At 43.1% G+C, this 26,055-nt stretch overlaps 1 protein-coding gene and 1 pseudogene across 2 annotated transcripts; both read right to left on the bottom strand.

Moving 5' to 3' along the window:
- Nucleotides 1-979: 979 nt before the first annotated feature.
- cdc42se2 (CDC42 small effector 2) lies at nucleotides 980-9,033 on the bottom strand. Its single transcript, XM_083641434.1, has 4 exons — nucleotides 8,857-9,033; nucleotides 5,921-6,022; nucleotides 2,600-2,716; nucleotides 980-1,494 (listed from the first exon to the last, which is right to left on the bottom strand). The coding sequence occupies exons 1-3, from the start codon at nucleotides 8,908-8,910 to the stop codon at nucleotides 2,615-2,617; spliced, it is 258 nt and encodes an 85-aa protein (XP_083497560.1). The 5' UTR covers nucleotides 8,911-9,033; the 3' UTR covers nucleotides 980-1,494; nucleotides 2,600-2,614.
- LOC310780353 (translocon-associated protein subunit gamma pseudogene) lies at nucleotides 7,231-7,782 on the bottom strand (annotated as a pseudogene). Its single transcript has one exon. The product of its transcript is annotated as a translocon-associated protein subunit gamma pseudogene (transcript).
- Nucleotides 9,034-26,055: the final 17,022 nt, after the last annotated feature.

The raw sequence follows: 26,055 nt of genomic DNA, 5'->3' as shown, positions 1-26,055 counted from the left end.
TCTGCAGCTTTCAAGCAGTGTGACTTTACAGTCCAGACAACTCAACACTTAAAAATCACCATTCTATGCTGTACTAGCCAAATTTCCATGAGAAACAGTGAAAGAACCGTTCTATCTATTCAAATTCTGTGGGCCTAACTTGACACAGAATAGTTCCAGTATCACCAATGGTCTCTGAAACCACCTGGCCCAGCTTTGGTTCAGGTGGTTAAGCTGGTCTAATGCTGGCAAAGCTGATAATGACCTGGTTGAGATACCATACCGTTTGGATCAGGTGGTTAAGCTGGTTTAATGCTGGCAAAGCTGATAATGAACTGGTTGAGATACCATACCGTTTGGATCAGGTGGTTAAGCTGGCCTAATGCTGGCAAAGCTGATAATGACCTGGTTGAGATACCATACCGTTTGGTTCAGGTGGTTAAGCTGGTCTAATGCTGGCAAAGCTGATAATGACCTGGTTGAGATACCATAGCGTTTGGATCAGGTGGTTAAGCTGGTCTAATGCTGGCAAAGCTGATAATGACCTGGTTGAGATACCATACCGTTTGGATCAGGTGGTTAAGCTGGTTTAATGCTGGCAAAGCTGATAATGAACTGGTTGAGAATGAGATAGCATAGCATTTCTCCAGTGATGTTACTTGGGCTTTAAACTGCTAATGTAAGATACAAATGTGTCAACATGACACGTGCAGCAAACGTGATAACTTAAGCATAATGTGTAATCATGGTTTTTGTGTGACATAAAGATGAAGACATGAGGATGTAAAATTAAACGTAGTCATGTTAAATTTTACTATCTTCAACTCTTTTTTTTATCAACAACATAGTTGACTCAAATGGCATCATTGTGTCCAAATACAGCTATAATGAAGGACAGGGAATGGGTACGGAAATAATGTAAACAACAATGTAGCAATCATATTTCCTTGTGGAGTAGCATTTACTGCAATAAGAAAACAACAAGTCCTTCACAGCATTATTCCACATTAGCTAGAGATATTTTGGCAACAGAGGATGATAGCAAGCCAGTTTTCACAAAGATGCAGTAACCTGTTATTTTGGCCACCCAGCCAGACAACAACAACAACAACAATGACAACGACGCTCTTAATGGAAACAACACAAAACAATTACATTTGGAGTATTATCAGCGGAACCAATCACAGCAGAGTCACCTTTGCAGGTATGAGGAGCATGCTAGCATCTGGCTGGAGGTTTGAAGGTGGAGGACACTGAAACTGTTAAAAGCTGCTACAGTGCATGGTCAGTTAGCTTCTGTGTGATGGTGGTACAGATAGGACATGCTGGGGGGGGAGCAGTCCATCAGAGGAGGGTTGGGCTGTAAAGAGTTGTGACCTCAGTCCATCAGAGGAGGGTTGGGCTGTAAAGAGTTGTGACCTCAGTCCAGTATATTTGGGCGAGGATGGGGAGCGGTCACTGAAGGCAGGTGTCATGACAACCAGGATGGAGAAACATTCACATTGGTAGAGGAACCTTAAAGAGAAGACAATACAGTCACTTCCACTTAATGCAAAACCATTCTGCAAGAAAGCATTTCAATTACTGGGCGTCCGGGTAGTGTAGTGGTAGATTCTCTGCCTAGCAACATGAGGGTCGCAGGTTCGCGCCCCCGTGTTACCTCCGGCCTGATCGGGCGTCCATACAGGCACGATTGGCTGCGTCTGCGGGTGTGAAAACGGATTAAGGGTATGTGTCCTGGTCACTGCACTAGCACCTCCTCTGGTTGGTTGGGGTGCCTTTTTGGGGCGGAAGGGAACTGAGTGTGTCTTACCATGCAGTGTGTCAGTTATCCTGCTTGGTAACATAATGAGTTTCTTACCATGCTGTGTGTCAGTTACCTGCTTGGTAACAGAGTGAGTTTCTTGCCATGCTGTGTGTCAGTTATCCTGCTTGGTAACAGAGTGAGTTTCTTGCCATGCTGTGTGTCAGTTATCCTGCTTGGTAACATAATGAGTTTCTTACCATGCTGTGTGTCAGATATCCTGCTTGGTAACAGTGAGTTTCTTACCATGCTGTGTGTCAGGTATCCTGCTTGGTAACAGTGAGTTTCTTACTATGCTGTGTGTCAGTTATCCTGCTTGGTAACATAATTCGTTTCTTACCATGCAGTGTGTCAGTTATCCTGCTTGGTAACATAATGAGTTTCTTACCATGCTGTGTGTCAGTTATCCTGCTTGGTAACAGTGAGTTTCTTACCATGCTGTGTGTCAGTTATCCTGCTTGGTAACAGAGTGAGTTTCTTGCCATGCAGTGTGTCAGTTATCCTTCTTGGTAACATAATGAGTTTCTTACCATGCTTTGTGTCAGTTATCCTGCTTGGTAACATAATGAGTTTCTTACCATGCTTTGTGTCAGTTATCCTGCTTGGTAACATAATGAGTTTCTTACCATGCTTTGTGTCAGTTATCCTGCTTGGTAACATAATGAGTTTCTTACCATGCTTTGTGTCAGTTATCCTGCTTGGTAACAGAGTGAGTTTCTTGCCATGCTGTGTGTCAGTTACCCTGCATGGTAACATAATTAGTTTCTTACCATGCAGTGTGTCAGTTATCCTGCTTGGTAACAGTGAGTTTCTTACCATGCAGCCTGTCAGTTATCCTGCTTGCGTTTCCACCAACTGCAGCTGGACATTCACTGGCATGGGCTCGCCCCGGTACCCTCCCTTCGACTGCATTTGGTTTTGAATGGAGTTCACCTGATGGGGAAAGACAGCAGGGTGAAGTAGTATGGGGACCATCTTGCAACCGGTGGACCTGGGGTTCAAACCTGCACTCTAAAGCTATTTTCACACATGAACTCCGGATCAGGTGAGCGTTGCTCCCCACTGAGCCTGCCCCGGATGATACGTGAAGTGTACCCTTTCACACATGAGGCATGTTGCATTCTCACATGAGTAGCACCTCCGCAGAGTTTGTAAAGTAGAGAGGGGGCGGGGGAGGGGGCGGGGTGGGGGAATTTGAGCATGACCACACAATGGGGAGTTGTGAAAACTAAAAATACATAATGGGCGATAACTGCCTAACGTTCACGGCATATAATCGTTTGCGCATAACGTTAGTAATTAATTAAACAACCCTACAACTCATGCCCAGATGCATCGATTTCCTCGAGTCGCAAGCACTACAAACAAAACAGGTCTTTGCTATGTTCAGTCCTAAAATGCATCAAACCTACTAGAATTATACAGAATACAGGAAGCTAGACGTTTTTACCTTCAAAATAAAATAAATGTTGTATTACTTAGTAACAAAAAATCAGAATGTCGACTCACTACGGGTTAAAATTGACTTTTCGAAGGGAGCAGATATTCTTCCAGTTTATCTCCGTTCTGTATCTTTCGAAACACACACAAAAAACATTACACGTGCATTTACTTTATTTACCGTAAATTCCGGACTGTATAAGCCGCACCTTCAAAGTTGACTATTTTTTTCTTATATAAGCCGCACCGGACTATAAGCCGCGGGTGTTTTAATGGTATTTTTTGTTTTTTTTTACAGTGCACACAGTGTCCGCGGTGTGGTGAAAAGAGGGCAAGAGAGGAAATTAAAACAGAAGTGGATTTATAGTTAGAAAGAGTGCTAAAGAAGAGAGAATTCCGTTTTTTATTTTAGTTACTCACAGTACTATTGACCAGTCCAACTCAAAAGATATTCGGCAGTTTCACTTTGAGCTCTTGTTCCGCCGCTGTCCATCAATGGTTATGACGAGTCTCGCTGGGTACAGTACGCCAAAGCGATATCCATTGACTTTAACCTTTTCGATGATGCTGTTGTATGTTGCGTGTTTCTGTTGCACCAACGCGGAGAGGTCCTGCCGGACGAAAAAGCGCGTACCCTCCCAGGTGAGGGGCTTCTTCCCCGCAGCCTGGAGGATGAGTTGACGGTCGGGCCAGCGGAGTAGGCAGATGAAGATGGCCCTCGGTGGCAGGCCGGGGTCTGGACGTGGCCGAGGCGCCCGGTGTGCCCTGTCCACCTCTGGTGGTTTCTCGCCTTCCTTCAGGTCCAGGATGTAACACAGGATTTTGCCACGAAAGCGTCCATGTCACCAATCTCAGCTCCCTCTTTTACATTGATCAGGCGAATGTTATTTCTTTTACTCCTGCTGATTAAGTCATCAACCTGCGTGTGCAGGGTTTCGATTTGTTTTTGCATTTTATCCACTTTCGGACTCACTGTGTTGTTTTTGTCCTCCAGTGCGCTGATGCGCTTTTCCGCATTAGAAACTCTGTTCACGGTTGCCTTATTTGCTTTAGTGATTGAGTGGATGGACTTCTGCACGTTTTCAAACTTGTTTTCAAGCTGCTCAAACCTCTGAGCGATGTCGGACTTAATCGATAGTGTTTCACGGAGTAAAAGTTTAGCCCAAGCCGTGTATCTCCAGCCTCCAGCAGGTGAGTCATTTCCTCATTCATGGCGGTGATTGCTTCGTCTTTTTCTTTCTGCTTACCTGTGTTGTGTTATGTTATGTTATGTTGTTAAAAGAGGGCAAGAGAGGAAATTAAAACAGAAGTGGATTTATAGTTAGAAAGAGTGCTAAAAAAGAGAGATTTTTTTTTTTTTTTTTGAAAAAATCCATAGATAAGCCGCAACGTTATATAAGCCGCAGGGGCCAAAAAAGGCCAAAAAACGGGAAAAAAGCCGCGGCTTATAGTCCGGAATTTACGGTAATTGCCATTATTGCGAAGGTTATACCCGGAAGTTTTCGTTTTATACTGCCTGACTTGACGCTACTTGGAATTTGCGGTTCTGCCATTGAATCTTCACAAACGCTGTGTAAACGTTAAATCAAAGACATGGACGCAACCAGATCCAGATACCCTACCTAGCGATGTCCAATACTGGGAAGCGGGACGACCCTCGCGTCCAAAAATGCTTATTAAATGTGTGTGCTGTGCGAAGCAGACATGAAATCAGATCAGAGCCATGAGCCTTTCAACCCCCAGTAACATGTTGGCTGTCGCACACGGAGCAGGTTTGAGCTTCATTTGGAAACCAAATGGCATGATGTGTTTTTTGCTCGCTCATTCACATCGACTATTTATATAATAATAATCTGTCACGATGTCTCTGTCCTCATGCACTCACTGAGCTGACTACTTCAGCTCTGGAGGGAGGGGGGGGGGGGGGGGGGACAATCCGCCCCTGCGAGTACGGCTGGGGGTACACTTCCCTCCGTCTAGGAGGAGGCTCGCGGGAGCGCGCATGAGCCTCTAAAATCTGTTCACACATAGACAGCGATACGGCTGGCCTCTAGATAACTCCTGAATTCCAGACATGTGTGAAAGCAGCTTAACTAACTCTAGCTAACGTGTCCTTGAGCAAGACACTGAATCCCCTACCAGCTCCACAGCTGCTACACTGTTTGGAGATTTCTCTGAAATATCAGCTATAAAAGAATTTTGATGAGTTAAAGAGAAAGAATAATGGAAACATACAGTAAAAGGAATATAGGTACATACACATATTGAGGGGATCAATGAACAGTTGAGTCAACTGGAAAAAAAGAGACTCCAGTCCAGTGCTATAAGTACTGCTGGGTACATTTTCATTCTAAACATTGTCAGCCAAGGATATGCTACTACTGTATCGATTCTTTGGACAACGATACGATATTTGCTGATATCACAAAGTCTGCCACCACACAATTTCGATTCAATTCAGGGGTCTGCAATCGATATGAGATGATATCATATGCCCATTATCACAAGCAGCACAATAGCTACAAAATGTAATACTTCATCAAAAGGCTTTTAAGACTTTGCTACTTTTTAACCCATTGATACCTGATGCAGCATTTGTGTGTGTATCCCTTTAAGACCGCGGTGTTAAAGGGATACACACACAAACGAGGGATATACACGCAAATGCAAGTAACACAGCCATATTCTGTTGCTTACCGAATTCATGCCACTGAAGAGGTCCCCCGATCCCACGTGAGCTGTGTGGACAAAGTTGGTCGGTTCGCCAATCATACTCCTGTCAATGCGCCTCCGTCGCTTCTGCAAAGGGAAAGAGGAACGGAATTGTATTATTATTTTTAATTCTTTGATCTACATTTATGTACATCAATCTCATTTCGCAACCTTATTCTCATATGATAGTATCTACACTATAATGACAGGAGCGTCTGTCTCTCTCTCTGTCCTTCGCGTAGCTCCAGATATATATATGTCAGCACCAGGGGCTCCTGCATTACATTACTGGCTTCCTTTGGAAGCTAAGCAGGACTGGCCTAGGATACTCCTTGGATGGGAGACTGGTGCTGGAAGTGGTGTTGGAGGACCAGTAGGAGGTGGTTCTAATGGTCTGATGAATAATCTGATCTGATGAATACTCTCCCCAATCCCCCAGGGCAGAGACAGGGACTCTGTCCTGTGAGTGAGCACCGTCCTTCGGATGAGACGTTAAACCGAGGTCCTGACTCTTTGTGGTCATTAAAGATCCCATCGGCACTCTTCATAAGAGTAGGGGTGTGACCCCGGTGCCCTGGCAAAAATTCCTTCAATCATGGCCACAATCATCCCTCCTTACTTAATTGGCACATTCAGTCCTCAACTCTCCACCGTGAGAGCTGATGTTGCTGATGGTGAGCGTTCTGGTGCAAACTGGCTGCCGTGCATCACCCAGGTGGGTGCTACACATCGGTGGTGGATGAGTTCCCTCCCCCTCGCTTTGAGTGTCTAGAAAGGCGCTATATAAATCCAATCAATTATACGTATATATACCGTATATATATATTGATATCAATTCAATTCAATCAACTTTATTGATGGACTCAGGTCCATAGAAAAAACACATAAAAAGAGACACAAGACAAATGTACGTACAACTAGACCGATACAAACAGGCTCTTCAGCCAGTGCTCCCTCAGCCTGGATGTGTATCAACAGCTCCTCATAGGGTTAGACAAGGCCACTATGATGCTGTTATTACATTCATCCAGGCGTTGCATACATTTATACGTTACATTTTTTTAAACAGCATGAAAAGTGCAGACTCCAACAGTAACAAACATTTCACTCGCACTGCAGCACCTGGGCCTTTTGAGGAGAATTCTCATTACAAAAAAGAGCCATGAAGTGCTGGGTCCAACTGAATCCGGCTGATCATGAATCCATTACATATCAAGGAGAGAGAGAGAGAGCTCCCTTTGCTGACACAAAACCCTTGATCTCTGCTGCTTCTCCCCTTTTCCTCCTGTCATTGTTTACTTGGAGCTGGTGGACAGCAGAGCAAGGAGTCCTGAGGAGGCGCTGATGGACAAAATGTATTTGACAGTGGGGTTGAAGTTCTTCAGCAGGAAGAAGGCGATGACGATGACCAGGACCAGAAAGAGAGTGTTGTTGTAGAAGATGGAGAAGGTGGTGGCTTCATAATCAGCGACGACATTCGTGTTCCACAGGATTCTCTCATCCGTCTTGCAGGACATCTTGCGGTTATCACTCTTAGACAGCTTCCTGGATACCTCCTTGGAAATGGCGCCCTCACATTTCTGAGCCACTTTGTGTTTCAGGACGAACTTGACGTTCTTGTAGGCGAAGGCTACGAGGTAGGTGCTGACCAGAGTCATCACAGCATACAGAACCGCAGACTGGGCCAGGTCCATACGCCAAATCCTCCAGAACAGCCAGATGGGAATGACAGAAACGAAGAGGGCATTGGCGTAGAAGAGAGCGTTGGACTTTGGTGAGAGGTTTCGACTGAAGCCCTGGAGTAGAAGGTCCTCAGCCTGCTGCTTGTTGCTGTCTTTGCGTGCCATGGTTTCTGGTTTCTTTGGACGCCATGGTTTCTGGTTTCTTTGGGTGCCATGGTTTCTGGTTTCTTTGGGTGCCATGGTTTCTGGTTTCTTTGGGTGCCATGGTTTCTGCTGAAGTCCTGGAGTAGGTCTTCAGAATGCTGCTTGTCGCTGCTTTTGGGTGGCATGGTTTTCAAAGTGGCCTGTCTGCTGGTCTGTACTGGACTCAAATAGACTGACACGTCAGAGCACATACAGGATGGCCAAACTCAATAACATGTTTATATATATGTGACACTGATGATGTCATAAACAGTGTGACATCATCAGTGATGTCATTTCTAGCATAGCATAGAACTGTTCTGTAGTACAACATGACAAGGTGGAGCCGCCTTTTTCTGCAAGGTGACATCACAGCACACAATGGGGATGTGTGTGTGTGTGTGTGCATCTGTCTCTTTTATGCGCACACTTTTCACACACATCAACACTCAAAAGCCATACATACATACATGCGAGGCCACCGAGAGCTGCATCAGCTGTGTAATCTGTTATACAAATGGTGTGTGCTTCTGGATGTGTGTGTTTGACTGTGATTCATGACATCACTGATGATGTCACAATCTCTATGCAAGTTGACATAATTTGCCTGAAATTGATAAAAGTTGGCCTAATTATCAAAATCAAAAGTAGAATTAATTATTGTAGTGACCTAAATGATTTCATAATTGTAAAACAGGCCTACAGAAATTATTCTGTTTTAGATTGGGGTGTTTTGAGAGGGGGGTCGGTCTTGTGTTGGGACCCTTACCTCACCTCACAACTTGGTTTATACATGTCGAAGATGCTGTATGAGATGGCAAAGTCGTCATACAGTATATATATATATACAGTATATATATATATATATACAGTATATATATATATATATATATATATATATATATACACAGTATATATATATATACACACAGTATATATATATATATATATATATATATATATATATATATATACAAATAAATCAAATGGATTTCATATGGCCCTAGAAATGTGAATGCATTGAAATGTGAAAGGTGAAGAGGGGAGGTCACCTACCGGCTGAGGCTGCTCTGCGATACAGCAGTTGAAGCACAGCCAGAACTCGCTCATTATTTAGTGGAGAATCCCAGTATGTCCCTGAGTGAGAGTCCTCCGTCAGATGGGTGGGCATAAAAATCCTCAGAACGTGGGCAGGGGAGAAGCGATGGACCAGGGCAGGGTCCGTGTTTCAGAAGGTGGGCAGGGGAGAAGCGATGGCCCAGGGCAGGGTCCGTGTTTCAGAAGGTGGGCAGGGGAGAAGCGATGGCCCAGGGCAGGGTCCGTGTTTCAGAAGGTGGGCAGGGGAGAAGCGATGGCCCAGGGCAGGGTCCGTGTTTCAGAAGGTGGGCAGGGGAGAAGCGATGGCCCAGGGCAGGGTCCGTGTTTCAGAAGGTGGGCAGGGAAGAAGCGATGGCCCAGGGCAGGGTCCGTGTTTCAGAAGGTGGGCAGGGGAGAAGCGATGGCCCAGGGCAGGGTCCCTGTTTCAGAAGGTGGGCAGGGGAGAAGCGATGGCCCAGGGCAGGGTCTCTGTTTGGGGGGGGGGGGGGTAGGTCAGGGCTGGATAGAGGAGGCTGGTCTGATGTCCACTGGTCACATGTGAAGGGAGAGATGGAGCTGAGGTCCGCAGTGGCAGTCGCTCCAACTAACTACACCTGTGACAGAGGAGAGGGACACAGTGAAAGTCAGAACACGTCACTTACAGTATCTGTATGGAGTAGGTATTCTCAGCAAAACGTTTCCGAATTCTGCTAAACGATTGGTTCTCAAACTGGTCTGCGGGGGCTCCGCCTGGTGGTCCGCTAGAGAATTGCATTTTTTTTTATTTTTACCACATGCTCGTCTACTACACATGGCTTTTTCGTGCGTGAACTATAACGAGCGCACCTACACAGTACACACACACACACGGACTGCAACACAGGACCCACTTCAAACCACCAAGGACTGAAAGAAAATCACTATTAATCAGCCAGAAATCCCGACCTAATTTCAAAACTAACTTTCAACAGGCTACTGTATCTCCAGTCGACCCTGGGCTGCTCATGACAGTTTCAAGAACAAGCAGATCTTTCATGTGAACAAAATCACAAGACAGCACACTGTCACTGCAGCCGACACACACGCACGCATGCACGCACACTGACACACATGCGCACGCACGCACGCACACACACACACACACACACACACACACACACACACACACACACACACACACACACACCTCTGCTTTCTGTCCTCAACTTGGCTTCCACAAGTGGACATTCCTCTGACATTAAGTTAAATAGGCAACATCATGTTCTAAATCTACACTGTGGCTTTTGCTGTCAGTCATATCATTTACACTTCCATAGGACGACACATGACTTATAAAGTGTAGGGGGCGGGGCAATGATTCCCGCAAAACTCAAAAAATCATGGAATTTGGTCATAAAAATGGAAGCAACTGTAAAACATGGAATATTGCAGAATTTTCCATAATCTGGCTGAAATTTATAAAAGTAGGCCTAATTATCAAAATCAAAAGTAGACCTAATTATTGTAGTAACCTAAATCATTTCATCTATCTATATATATCATCAGTATATAAATGGGAGCTAGGGCTCTGTCTGTCCCACTGATGACATCATCAGTGATGTCATAAATTCATCAGTGATGTCATAAATCCCACTGATGACATCATCAGTGATGTCATAAATTCACTCACACACGCAAAAGTCACGAGAGAGACTGAGGGTGAGGGAGAGAGAGGAGAGGAAGAGAGACTGAGGAGAGGGAGAGAGAGGAGGAAAGGAGATCAGTGATGTCATAAATTCACTCTCTCACACACACACACACACACACACTGAGCGCTGCACTGAGAGAGGAGAGGAATCTACTATGTATGACCAGGGCCGTAACCAGGGTTCCGAAATAGGGGAGGTCCTGACGGGCGCCGCCGAAAAAAATTTGAGTTCCCCCCCCCCCCTTTTTTTAGCCATATTTAGAGTAATATATCATTTTAAATCAACATTAGGATTATACTGTTGTGATGTCATTATTCAGTATATTCTCTTTCATGTCACCACCTGCTCAGCTCTCCTGTCAACATAATTGTAACTAACAAACACAAACTGTTTTAGCCAAATTCATATCAAAATGACACCTACAAACACAGGTACACAACCCAAGCCGTACACAACACACAAAGTCATCATCGATAATAAAAAAAACATACAGAGGGACATTTATTTATTCCTGATAGGAACGATTGAAAAATAAAATAAAATATATTATGTTGTTTTTAACTTTACACCACCTCTTTTTGTTACTTATTGGGTCATGAAACTGAAACCATGCATATAGCCACCTGCATACCTGACTTCGGGAGCTTGGCAATTGGCATCATGCATGATTACAATGAGATGCACCCACTTTAAACCTGAATAAAGTAATAAAACCACTAGTAAACCAGTAGGCGGCGCCTGGCCTGCTGTTCAGTGAGTGGCCTGGCCTGCAAAAAAAAAAAAAAAAAAAAAAAAATTTTTTTTTTTTTGCAGGCTGAAATATTAGGGGAGGTCCGGACCTCCCCGTCCTCATAGCTAGTTACGGCCATGTGTATGACTGCATGTGTAACTAACACACACACACACACACACACACACACACACACACACACACACACACACACACACACACACACACACACACACACAACACACAGTCCCAGTGATGATGATGTCATCAGTGATGGCCTAAATTGTTGTCAGAGGCATTGTGACAACATCAGTGATGTCATAAGAGGTTGTGATGTCATCAGTGATGTCATAAAATCAGTTGTGACATCATCGGTGATGTCATAAGGGCGTGCGAGGTCTCTCTCTCTCTCTCTCTCTCTCTCTATGACAGAGAGCTGAGGCCATAGCCTCACTCAGGGAGACACAGTGGGAAATCCACATGACTAATGCAGCATTATCCAGGCCTCCGGTGGTTTCTTTTATCACCATTATGTCTCAACAAGGCTTAACTAACCCCTAAATATATCAGGTGATTTCAGAAAGACAAAAACATGCTTGTAAAGCTCATGTGTCTTGCTTTAGGGCAAACTACTGCCTCTAACGAAACATACTGCAATCAAAAGGCCAGAATGATCAAATACAGTGGACAAACCTTTTGGCAAAAAAAGCCTTGCCACACAGACCTGGAACATGTAGGAATGTAGCTTCACTCCCTAATGATGTTGAAGTCAGAGGAACAGATCTGGAACATGTAGGAATGTAGCTTCACTCCCTGATGATGTTGAAGTCAGAGGAACAGATCTGGAACATGTAGGAATGTAGCTACACTCCCTGATTGTGTTGAAGTCAGTGGAACAGATCTGGAGCATGTAGCTTCACTCCCTGATGATGTTGAAGTCAGAGGAACAGATCTGGAACATGTAGGAATGTAGCTTCACTCCCTGATGATGTTGAAGTCAGAGGAACAGATCTGGAACATGTAGGAATGTAGCTACACTCCCTGATTGTGTTGAAGTCAGTGGAACAGATCTGGAGCATGTAGGAATGTAGCTTCACTCCCTGATGATGTTGAAGTCAGAGGAACAGATCTGGAACATGTAGGAATGTAGCTTCACTCCCTGATGATGTTGAAGTCAGTGGAACAGATCTGGAACATGTAGGAATGTAGCTTCACTCCCTGATGATGTTGAAGTCAGAGGAACAGATCTGGAACATGTAGGAATGTAGCTACACTCCCTGATTGTGTTGAAGTCAGTGGAACAGATCTGGAGCATGTAGCTTCACTCCCTGATGATGTTGAAGTCAGAGGAACAGATCTGGAACATGTAGGAATGTAGCTTCACTCCCTGATGATGTTGAAGTCAGAGGAACAGATCTGGAACATGTAGGAATGTAGCTACACTCCCTGATTGTGTTGAAGTCAGTGGAACAGATCTGGAGCATGTAGGAATGTAGCTTCACTCCCTGATGATGTTGAAGTCAGAGGAACAGATCTGGAACATGTAGGAATGTAGCTTCACTCCCTGATGATGTTGAAGTCAGTGGAACAGATCTGGAACATGTAGGAATGTAGCTTCACTCCCTGATGATGTTGAAGTCAGAGGAACAGATCTGGAACATGTAGGAATGTAGCTACACTCCCTGATGATGTTGAAGTCAGAGGGAGAATTCCAACATATTCCCTGAATACCTGGCATTCTTTCAAGCCTAGGCTAGTCGCTCAGTATGAGAAAAGGAAGGGAGATAGACACAGTATGAAGAGAAGCAAGAGTACATTTAATGCCATTTGTGGCACACTTTGGAGTGTCTTACAGTAGCCTGAGGGCATATATATATATATATATATATATATATATATATATATATATATATATATATATATATATATATATATATATTTATAATATGCCCAGTAGCCTGAGGGCTTATATTTATAGTAAGAGTGACCCCAGTGGGAACTGAACCCTAACAGTGGCAGGGTTAGAAACAGTAGGCACAATAACATGGAGCATATTACAGATTGAAATTGGTTTAAAAGCCCAAACCAATTGCCAAAATGCTCCATATAAACACCTCAATCAGGCCCAAAGTGATTGAAATTTCAATCGGTTGCAGAGGGGTAGTTTAAACCTTTTCATAAACGATCAAAAGAAAACTGTGATGTAAACGATGAAACTGGTTACTCTCTGGCTGTGTTCTGATGCCCTCCGTCTTGACATAAAAGGGGACTCCCGTCTGTGGCAGGAGAGTTATTCTAACTATGCGCGCGGACAAGGTTATAAAAGCTCACGTTTTCTCATCAGGATTCCATGTCTCTCATGTCTGTGTTGACAGTCCATATGTCTGGCATAATTCACGCCTGAAGCTGGAATATGCTTGAGGTTTGATTCGGCCGCACGGAAATGAGAGACACGGAATCCTGACGAGAAAACGCGCGGAGCTTTTATAATCTGTGCGGGTTTCTGCTCGTGGGAAGTGAGCGCGAGTCTTGAAAAACTCCACTTTGTCCGCCCAGCCGGGTCCGCGTAGTTATAAAATTCGGGGCGTGCACGGCCAGGCGAAAACCGTCCACACAGGAGCCTTGCGGAGGGGCGTGTCGGCTGTGTCAAATATTCACAACATGCTGTCTATAACTTTAAAAAATAAAATGAAAAAATATCTGCAAACATATCGGCCGATACTGGTATATCGGTGATCGGCCAATATCGGCTGACCAATATATCGGTCGGGCTCTAAAGTAAAGTTCTCAGTTTCACAGTGGACTGCCAGTCAGCAAGAACCAGCCCAGACACAGTCAGGCCCAGGGGGGGGGGCGGAGGAACAATGTTGGAGAGGAACCAAACCATCTTGTCTCTTTCCAGCATTTCCACACATGACTGTGGGCCAAAGCCAACCAGTGGCCTTGGAATAGTTCACATTAAACTATTGCCTCATATGGTTTCAAATCATGGCATGGCACCAGTATTTTGAAATTGATAGCGCAGCAATTCTCGACATGCTGGCTGACCTGTGAAGTTGTTTGCCGATCAAATTATCCCCTCATACAACTTCGTCCTCTGGGCGCCTCCACTTGTCCTGCTGATCCAGGCTAACACTGGACCATATCAGATGTTGTCCTGCTGATCCAGGCTAACACTGGACCATATCAGATGTTGTCCTGCTGATCCAGGCTAACACTGGACCATATCAGATGTTGTCCTGCTGATCCAGGCTAACACTGGACCATATCAGATGGTGTCCTGCTGATCCAGGCTAACACTGGACCATATCAGATGTTGTCCTCCTGCTGATCCAGGCTAACACTGGACCATATCAGATGTTGCACAGAAGTGTCCTGCTGATCCAGGGTAACACTGGACCATATCAGATGTTGCACAGAAGTGCAGATTTTAAAAAGCAGAATCTTGTTTCCCTTTTTCCAGCTTTGGCCCACAACCAACCTGCTCTCGGGTGTCTGGCTGCAAAGAAACAGTATAGTTTCATTTTTGGCCCTCTTGAGACAGATATCACTGTTTCTTTTCTTTCATCCAAATGTTCAACAGACATTTCCTAAATATACAATGCCTGACAAAGCATGTTTATTTTTTTACTATTTTACACATTTTAAAATAACAGTAAAGACATCAAAACACAAATGGAATTATGCAGTGAGCAAAAAAAGTGTATTATTAAAATTTTAGATTCTTTAAAGTAGCCGCCCTTTGCCTTGATGGAAAGGCAAACCTTCGGCTTTCGGGATGGACACGCCAACCACTGCACCAAGAGAGCTAGCTCCCTTGATTGTAAGATGACGCTCCTCTTGAGGTGGGAGGGGGGCATCCGATTAGCTAGGATAGAGAATCCCCCCAGCGGAGCTGATTAACGTGCCTTTATACTGGGGAGTGAGTTTAACCAACCTACTCGCTACCACTCGGGACTCACATTCAGTTACATTAGCACAAACGAGCTAATTATCTTCGTGCTTTCTTGATCCTTTTCAATAAACCTTATCACTACAAAAAACATATCAGTTCCCTCCTCCTGGCCTTGCCCATCTTCTTCACTCTCAGAAAGAGCTATCACCAATCTCACCCGTAAGTCTTTTAAGACTATTCCTCCCTTGATTGCCTCGGTTGCCATCATTCTGTCCCCTCTCTTCCTCCTTATTCTCTTCATCGTCCATACCTCCCCAACTGCCTACAGCAGGGATACTCAACTTGCTTTGCCCGGGGCAAATGTTGTGCACACCGGATAGTTAGTTAGGTTAAGTACATACATAAGTGCCTGGGTAGCGAGCAGACGGCGGTGTTTGACAATTTAGCAGCTAAATCATAGATTATTGAAAGATATTCCATATTCCAGACTGAAATGTTATAACAGAAGTGGAGTATTGGCCAGAATGACATGAACATTTGGACACTTATTCAGCGGGTATCTTGCATGTTGCATTCAGGTGCACTGTAAAACATTTTTTTTTTTTTTTTGCAATTCCATCGCGGGCCACACAGGGGGCGCCCACGGGCCGCATGTGGCCCGCGGGCCGCCAGTTGAGTATAACTGGCCTACAGTATGTCTGATCCACTCACAGAGCAGTCGTGCTCAACCACCTTAATTCCATTATCTTTGTCTCGATCAATAACTAGATTTGAAATGCACTCCCTTCCTCCTGCAGACTTGTCTGCCTTCTTATCCATCAGCTCTCTACTTCGTGGGGAAACCACCTCCTTCGTCTGGTGCACGTAGTTGCTCCATGCCAACGTCTCCGGCATCTTTATGCTCTTTGAACTCTTCTTCTTCCCCATCTCCCCGGGGAATCCGCAAATCAATTCTGTAGAATGACCCCAACCAGGCACAGGTGGGTGTCGAACAGGCCACCTCATCACCAGCACCCCCCGTTCACCATCATTGATATTTCAAGTTCTGACGTTGGATCTTTTGCCGATCCCTTACCTCAAACTTCTTCCCACATCCAAAACCATCGAGCAAACTGATTCGGCTCTGTCATCAGTGATGCTACTTGGGCAATTGTGATGTCATCAGTGATGTCACTCGAGCAATTGTGATATCATCAGTGTTCCTGGCTTGCGGTAATCCAACATAAAGGATGCCAACTGCGATAAAATACCACGAAGAAGTGTTCCTGGCTGGAAGTGCTTGGAGTATAAGTAGGAAGAAGAGTACAAGCGGCGCATCATCTCCAGAGTAAGTGGTGGGAGTATAAGTAGGGAGAAGAGGACAAGTGGCGCATCAATAACATGGCTGATAGCTAGCTTGTCTTCTTGTTATCATGCTATGAGAATATATGGGTGCCCTCCATGCTGGCATACGGTGTCGCCTGGAGATTTTCCCTCCCAACCCATAAACTCCACTCGCTGCTGGATGTAGGTGTTAGGACGAGAGGCTTCTGCTCTATATGTTGTCTTACTAGAATCCACTTGTAAACCTCTTGCTGTTCATATATATATATATATATATATATATATATATATATATATATAGTAGTGGGCCCGCCCACTGAATCAGCTGTGCCCGCCCTGACGAAAAGCTGTTCATTCATATATTCTTTCCATGAGACGTTGTACTGTCTCTTTAAATCTCTGTTATGATGGAATTACTAATTATTCTAATAATTATTAGAGATAGCTCTACCTACAGGTAGACTATGTTATCTCTATCTACCTACAGGTAGGCTACAATAGTTAGCAGAAAGGATGGAATTATTCCCTTTTTTCTGGGGACCCCCCTCAAACCCCCTCAAGGTCCCCACTGTGAGAACCCTGATCATGATGGTTAACAGTTTAGTCAATTCTGGACAAATACAAAACATATTCTCGGATTTCGGAGAGCCAACATTTCATAAAATTTGGTGGGCCAAACCAACAATTTAGGGAACGTTAACGTTACGTAACGTTGAATCCTTAGAAATGAATGGGAGCCCCCATTCATCTGTAGTCTATCAATGGCTGTCAGCGAACACAGCAGCAGGCAGCATGCATGACAGAGCTGCTGTCTCTTCTGTCCTGTCTGTCTCCAGCACTAAACCACAGACAGTCACACACACACACACACACACACACACACACACACACACACACACACACACACACACACACACACACACACACACACACACACACACACACACACACACACACACACACACACACACACACACACACACACACACACACACACACACACACACACACACACACACACACACACACACACACACACACACACACACACTTCCCAAGCATGCACATACATGATCAGCCATTACATATGTTTTCATTGAAGCGGGTTGACAGTGTCTCACCTGGCTGCGACAGACACACACAGCCCGTCTCTCTCCAACAATGCGGAAAACGGCTCCAGGCTTCACCTGTCTCTGCTCCAGGCCGTCTCTCCCTCCAGACACACCGCTCACCGGCTCCTTACCGGCTGGTCTGCTGCATACAGCCGAACAATGACGATCAAATAACGAGATGTTATTTAAAACACCCAGAGCCACCGAGTTCTCTGCCTCTAAACGCGCACACGCACGTACACGCAGGCACGCAAGCACACGCACAAGCACAAGCACACGCACACACACACGCACACGCACACACACACGCACACACCACTCCCACCAAAGACTAGAAGGCAAGAAAGACTGCTATGTTTTAGACAACAGCGCTGCCACCATTTTGGCCTGAAAACGCCTCCTTGCACCAATGACAACAGCACATAGAACTATGACAGCCAAGCAGTAACCTCGCGTCACCACCAGCCTTTTCTCAGCCAACCAGAGGCAGAGTAGTCAGTTCTTTGGATCGGGTGAGAAATGCTGAAAACAGCGCTCCCGTGCGGTACGATTAGTAACAGTGTCCTGTGCTTTTGACCGAAGCAGCAATTATTGTACTGTAGTAGGGTGATGGTAGGTGATGGTGATTATTGATTTGCTGAGGCAAAGGGGGAGTGGGTGATGCACTGGTCGGCACTTCCATGCAGATGGTAATGAAGCTGGCAATATTAGATATTTGTATACTGTATAAACAGGCACTGATAAGAAATCAGTCAGATGGCACCATTGCATAATTCTACAGAAACATAAGCTACTAAGTTTTGACAGTTTTGTAGACTTTTCATTGATAAAACTGATTTTTAAGTGTGTAAACAACCTTCCCCCAGATATATTCTGTCAACTGCTAAACAAACAAGATAGTGATATCAGAACTAGAGGTGCAACAAAATTGTAGAGCAGCAAAACACAGAAGAGCATTTGGTCAGTCATCTTTCTCAGTAAGAGGTACACAGCTGTGGAATACATTACCATCTGACATCAGACAACTGACAGAGATGAAGGCTTTTAACACACGTGCAAAACAATGGCTGAAACTGAAACAAGCCTGTGAACACTGACTGTTCACAGACGAGGGGCCCTATTCTCCCACAGGCCTTCGGCGTAAAAACTGGCCTTACACGCAAAAAAAGTGCCTTGCGCCTGCCTCTGGAAGATATCAACATGGCTTTAGGCCCCCAAATGCGCTTTAGGCGAACTGGGCGTGGCGCAGTCCCAGAATGGGCGAGAATGGGCGTTTCGGCCTTAAATACCGGCCTAATGATATCTTCCTACCTGGCGTTAATTTAGCGGACCAAAAAAAACATCGAAATGAAAACACCACCCTATGTGAAACATATATGTCATATTGGGGCTATATATATCCCTTGTAGATTTACTTGTAGATTTAACGTGATTTAGATGAGTGACAGTGTAACGCGGTTCTACTGTCATGTCCTACTGTGATGTCTGCTCCAATAAATTGGCTCTACTTCACATTTTAGTTTTACAATAAAAACACATTTATGCAATGACTTTACATAATGTAGGCTATATTTATGTGCATCATCCTACCTGTGCAGCAGGGGAGAAGAAAAGGTAGCAAAATGATATCATTCTGGACAAACTTTCACCAATCTATATCTATATCTATATATCGGCCGATATTCTTATATTAAATATACACATTATATTACACAATGTTTTTGCAATGATCCCTCAAATATCAAACACTTGACAAAGATATGACTTGACATGACTTAAGATAATGTAGGCAGGATATTTTACAGCTTATCAATAAACTTTATTGTCCAAATTGACATCAATGCAATGAAATAGTAAACTTAACTGGGGATTTAATAATTAGAAATAATTAGAAATACAAAAACACAAATATAACAAATATAAAATAAAACTTGAATTAAGAAAAAAGATCAAATATACACAACATGTTGTCTATGACTTAAAAAATACAAAATAAAAAAAATATTGGTATATCGGCAAACATATCGGCCGATACCGATACATTGGTTATCGGCCAATATCAGCCGATAATATCGGTGGGCCGATATATCGATCGGGCTCTACTGTACATACTGTCTGCGAACACTGACTGTTCACAGGCTTGTATAGCTACTGTACATACTGTCACTTTAGTTTATTTTCTCGTTAAATTTTAATTTGATTTCATACTTGCTGATTTTGTTTCTACTTATGATGTTATACTTATTCACAAGTAGAGGCCTCGTATAGGCCCTTGCGGGTCTCTTGCCTCTACTTTGCCCCTTTTTTTTTATCTTGGTAACTTTCAGTATTTCTGTATGTTTTAATATGTGCAAAAAAAAATACAAAATACAAAATAATGAAATAAATAAATAAATAAATAAACACTGACTGTTCACAGGCTTGTATAGCTACTGTACATACTTTATTTCCCTTGTGTTGCCCTCAAATGTCATCTTCACTCATTGTTGTCTCAGTTACTGTTGTAATGGTTGTTTTGTTTCTCTGCATATGAGTTTAGTTTGAGTTAGTTTTAGTCCTATGTGTTTTTATATAGCTATGTGCATTCAAGCTTCCAAAAGCCTAACCAGGGACAAGGACAGCAAATTAGCTACAGTATGGCTAGAAGTCCTATATATACACTGCATCTATATACAGTATAAGTCCTATATACACTGCATCTATATACAGTAGAAGTCCTATATACACTGCATCTATATACAGTAGAAGTCCTATATACACTGCATCTATATACAGTAGAAGTCCTATATACACTGCATCTATATACAGTAGAAGTCCTATATACACTGCATCTATATACAGTAGAAGTCCTATATACACTGTTGCATCGGTTGCACATTTTAAAATGTAGCAATGCTTATGATCAGTGGTTCCCAACCTTAGGGTCGCGACCCTAAGTGGTGTCGCCTGGAATTCAAATAAGGTCACCTGAAATGTCTAAAAGAAGAAGAAAAAATACACCACACACAATTTAAAACTAGCCAAGATGATTAGGGTCACTTGTGTTTTTTAGATTTTTTGTTTGTTCTGAGTTTAAAGTGAAAGTGATCATCTCTAAGACTTCAGTTTTGTTCTCTTGGGTGACACCTACAGTATGGCCATGAGTGGTAATTGCAGGTGAAACAGTGTCAATGGGCTCACTATCAGACAGATAGTGACTTTAATTATTTAAAATGTTTTAGATGAAAATGTTTGAGATTATAACTTTAAATCAAGATTCTTAGGATAAAGTCAGAATTCTGAAAAAGTCAGAATTCTGAGAGACATAATTCTCAGATGAAAGTCAGATTTGTGAGGGGAAAAAGAAGCATACTGTTACATGTGAGATGTCACTGATGATATTATTGATGGTGTACCGCAATTTGAATGTCTAGCGTTTTGTGGCGTCAAAATCGGGTCACAAGCCAAAAAAGGTTGGGAAACCCTGGCTTATGTATTGTCCCTGTCAAATAAACAAATACATAATAAATCAATAATAAATAATGTTTGGGGGGAGATCTTTGTTCTTCTTCGTCGATTGGAAGGGTCGCAATTGTATTATGGGATATCCTAACCCACCAACGGTACCATTGTATGGTTCCTCGAAAATTGGGCAAAACCAGGTACCTAGAAAGGTTGCAAATTCAGTGAACTTATGTATCAAACTGGTTTCAGACAGCCTAATTACAACTTCCTACCTAGAAATGCCACCTATATAGCTCGTTCCCTTGAGAATTGGACAGGGCCACAGATTTTCACAACTAAACTCAACAATGTTAACATCCAGAGAGATTATTTCCTGTGTCCTGGTAACTGTGTATGTATAAAATAACAAGGAGTACGAATACATGTGCACTAATATTCCACTATTTTTTCACTGTCACCATGTGTTTTTGTTTGTTTGTGACAAACTTTATATAAACAATATGGCATGGTGCAACATTGGATATATTATATTATATTGAAGCTTTCTCACCAGCGTAGACACTTTGGGTCACAGTCTGGACAGTTGGGTGAATAGGACACATATTATAGTAGTGAAATGTGAAGCTGAAATGTGAAATGTGAAACACTAGGTGGGAGTGTAATGCAACACAAGTTGCCAACCGCCATAAAACCTAAAAGAGGAAGAAGAAGAAAAAGAAGAAGCGGTGTACTTGTTCCATTTGCTTCGTCACTTCTACTTTCAGAGTCTCTGTGCGGGCAGCTCCAGTAAATGTAAGTCATATAAATTGCAATAACCTTTGTAATAAAGAGTTAATTTATGTTGCTATGCCAAGTCATTTGCATCTGTATGATAACACCAATTTAAATCTTGTATTTTATTTCTGGGTTTCTTTCTGTAGAACCACACATAACAATAGAGGCCTAGTTGTAACGGAAAGAGAAGAGGACAGTAAATAAAGTAACATAGTGTACATTGTCTCGTCGTGTTCTTGCTGGACATGCTGTAGTGTAGTCGATGCCAGTCACCGTCTGAGATCATCTATAATGTAGAAGTCACACTTCAAAACACACTCAGTGTTCTGTGATCAATGTCTATAGTTGAACAGGCTGTGGGCCTATAGTCTATTTCACAGTCAATGATTTCAACACACTCCCTGACTCGTGATCTGCAGCTGAACTGGGCCAAACGTTAACCTGGACATGAATGACACAAATTAATTTCTACCAACACTCCACTACATTTCAGAGGGGAATATTGTACTTTCAACTCCACTACATTGATTTCACAGCACTGTTGTTGGAATTCTCAGCTTTTTTATTTATTTTACTTTGTGTGAAACGTGCTTTACAAATAGTGTTTTATCATCATCATCATTATTATTAAATATTATTACAGTATTATTATTAATATTATTATAACAGTATTATTACCATTGTGTTCCCTGTTTTACCAACGGTCTCTGTTTGATTATGTCAGAGCTGATTGGCAGGAAGAGATCTGCTGGAGAAGGAAAGCAAGAGAGAAAGATGAATTCTTTAGAAGAGGTGAGAAAATTTGAATCTGTCTGTAAAATTAACCTGTTCTATTTGTGTGTGTGTGTGTGTGTGTGTGTGTGTGTGTTTGTGTGTGTGTGTGTGTGTGTTGTGTGTGTGTGCTTGTGTGTGCTTGTGCTTGTGTGTGTGTGTGTGTGTGTGTGTGTGTGTGTGTGTGCGTGTGTATTCCTTTCTTCCTTCTTTCCTTTAGTGTGTTTTGTTGTGGTGTAGTTGTGTAGAAGTGTAGGGGTGGGAGGGTGGGGGTTTGAACGAAATGTGCACAACTGACTATGAAATGTTTGAATGTTTTTTGTGAAACTTAATAAAAAGAAAATAAATTAACCCGTTAGCTCGTTTATTTATAGGATGCTGTACTGTACGTTGGCATGATCGCTAATTATTCTCTCTGCCTCCTTAATTGTGGTAACATTAGCCTGTTGGCTTGGTTATTCATACATTTATGATGAGATATTACAATGCAAAGCTGCTGCTGTTGTCCAGATCTGGATGAAAGAAAATATGATGTCATTTATTGTATGATGTGATAATCTGATATGTTACACAGTACATACAACAAGATATATGTTTGTCTGTTTGCATGCTTTCATATCATAAAATACTTTGTCAGAGATAATAATGACTTCATATCCTTTATATCTTTCTCTATGAAACAGAGAAACACCAACAGACCAAAACGCCACCGCTGTCTGCAGTGTGGGAAATCTTTCAGTGGGTCAGGTGACCTAAAAAGACATCAACGCATTCACAATGGAGAGAAGCCATTTTCCTGTGACCAATGTGGAAGCAGCTTCAGTCTGTTAACTACTCTAACAAGACATCAACGCATTCACACTGGAGAGAAGCCATTCTCCTGTGACCAATGTGGAAGCAGCTTCAGTCGGTTAGGTAACCTAACAACACATCAACGCATTCACACTGGAGAGAAGCCATACTCCTGTGACCAATGTGGAAGCAGCTTCAGTCGGTTAGATAACCTAACAACACATCAACGCATTCACACTGGAGAGAAGCCATTCTTCTGTGACCAATGTGGAAGCAGCTTCAGTGTGTTAGATAACCTAACAACACATCAACGCATTCACACTGGAGAGAAGCCATACTCCTGTGACCAATGTGGAAGCAGCTTCAGTCGGTTAGATGTCCTAACAACACATCAACGCATTCACACTGGAGAGAAGCCATTCTTCTGTGACCAATGTGGAAGCAGCTTCAGTGTGTTAGCTAACCTAACAACACATCAACGCATTCACACTGGAGAGAAGCCATACTCCTGTGACCAATGTGGAAGCAGCTTCAGTCGGTTAGATGTCCTAACAACACATCAACGCATTCACACTGGAGAGAAGCCATTCTTCTGTGACCAATGTGGAAGCAGCTTCAGTGTGTTAGCTAGCCTAACAAGACATCATCAATGCTTTCACAGTGGAGTGAAGCCATATTCCTGTGACCAATGTGAGGGCAGCTTCAGTCTCTCAAGTGACCTATTCATACATCAACGCATTCACAGACGAGTTGTGTTCGGGGAAGCCTCAACGTCCGTTCTCTTTGACACCTAACAAGACATGAACACATTCACACTGGAGAGAAGCCATAATGCTGATGAGAAAGAGATAGATGAAGTAGACAAGTTTACATTTTTAGGTGTTATTTTAGATTCCCATCTTAAGTTGGACAGACATGTAAAGAAGTTGTGCAAAACTGTCAAAACAAATTTTAATAATAATAATAATAATACTATTTTAATAAGAGAACATATAGCCTACCTCTGATGGCAGCACAGCAGTTTATGCATGCCATGATATTTTCTCATTTATCATAGTGTATAACCGTCTGAGGCCAGTCCAACCAAACAACAATTACACCCATTAGATCAGGGGTCACCAACCTTTTTGAGGTTGAGGGCTACCTGAAGGGTAGAGAGTCATGTGGGGGGCTACCTGTTGAAATTTGCTCGATTTACCTTTAAATAATGAGTATTATGCATTTAATCGAGACATACACTCTTTTCTTTCACTGTTGTGAAGAAGAACTCTTCCTCCCACTCCTCTTGAAATTGGTAATGTTTTTTCTTTCGCTTTTCTTCCATTGTTCTTGCTTTCCATCATTTAGCTTAGCCGACTGATATAATCATTGGCAGCTGGCAGTCGCACTGTCGCAGAGTGAATGACGTAGTGACGTAACGTAAAACTAAACTTTGACTCTAGCCCAGGTGGATCTAAGTAGTTAATCAATAATTAATTATACACAGACAATAAACGTTTTTAAAACGTATGCATTGTTCAACCAATTATTTTCTACATTCGTGTGTTATTGTGAGAAGGTAGGAGAAAAGCAAATAAAAAATACATTTTTCTGATTATATTTTTTTGTTTTGTTTTTTCCTTTCTTTCCCCTGTGTCTGAGCCTGTTTGTCTGTTTTGTCTTGTTTGTGTAAAAAAAAAAAAAAAATCAACGTGGCCTGCGGGCGCCACAGCGCCACCCCGTGGGCGACCAGGTGCCCGCGGGCACCGTGTTGGCTACCACTGCAATAGGCTATAGTTTGTCCTTTCCACATGAAGATCCAATGAGTTGTCATGAAGTGGCACCTCTTCAGTTTGTGCCACATGGAAGCTCTGGCTCCAGGTGCACTCTCAGCATAGATGATTGAGAGGACCATAGGCCGCAGGGACTACAGATGCAAATGAGCTCTTAGCTATCTCTGGTGCAATATGTTTATTGTGTACTGTCCCTGCTCAAATAGAATAAAGATAAAGAACCATGCGTAATTCCACACATTAACAAACAGGGAGGGACGCACTCTCTTTCCCGTCCTGTCCTCTATCTCACAGACTTCTGTCATGAAGCAGCATTCACCTGCTGAGCGATGCACATCCCGGGCAGACCTTCTCTCTCCCTGATGACGACTCTTTGGATCTTCATGTGTAAAGAACAATCTGCCCGCGCACCCCTCGCTCATGGCTGAGTGGGAAGTGCAGGAGCTCACACTTCATGACTGTTCAGATGAGAGCAGTAGGGATGATGAGATCAGTGAGAGTTTGAAGAATCAACAGTCATATCAATCATTGTAAAGTTGTAAATTAAGTTTAAATAATTTGTTAAACTAGTGCAGTGCCCGTTCCCCCCTAGCCCCTCCGTCACTCTTGCCGGTATATGACGTTATCATCTCCCCTCCAGAGTCCCTTATCCACCCAACCCCCGCTCGATGCGGGGTTTGAAAGCTCAATGCTGCTCATAAATGCCTCTTTTTATCTGAATTCTGTGCTGACTCTAACCCAGCAATTTTCAATACGCTACAGAGGTGCTGTACTATGGAACACTCATATCAAAAAGCTCCTTCAAATCCAAACTCAAAATCTCTCCGAGTCTCTCTCTCTCTCACACACACACACACACACACACACATTTAGAATG

The sequence above is a fragment of the Poromitra crassiceps genome (assembly GCF_964638095.1).
Source record: "Poromitra crassiceps genome assembly, chromosome: 8".
Taxonomy (NCBI): domain Eukaryota; kingdom Metazoa; phylum Chordata; class Actinopteri; order Beryciformes; family Melamphaidae; genus Poromitra; species Poromitra crassiceps.
Note: the sequence above shows the minus strand (reverse complement) of the source record. Positions and strands in the feature narration are given on the sequence as shown.

Bases quoted from the DNA above. Each gene is read 5' to 3' on its own strand.
- cdc42se2 (XM_083641434.1), bottom strand. From the start codon at position 8,910: ATGAGCGAGTTCTGGCTGTGCTTCAACTGCTGTATCGCAGAGCAGCCT. The intron at 6,023-8,856 runs GTAGGTGACCTC...TTCCCTTTGCAG, and splicing joins TCGCAGAGCAGCCTCAGCCG to AAGCGACGGAGGCGCATTGA. The intron at 2,717-5,920 runs GTAAGCAACAGA...TTTCCCCATCAG, and splicing joins TCTTCAGTGGCATGAATTCG to GTGAACTCCATTCAAAACCA.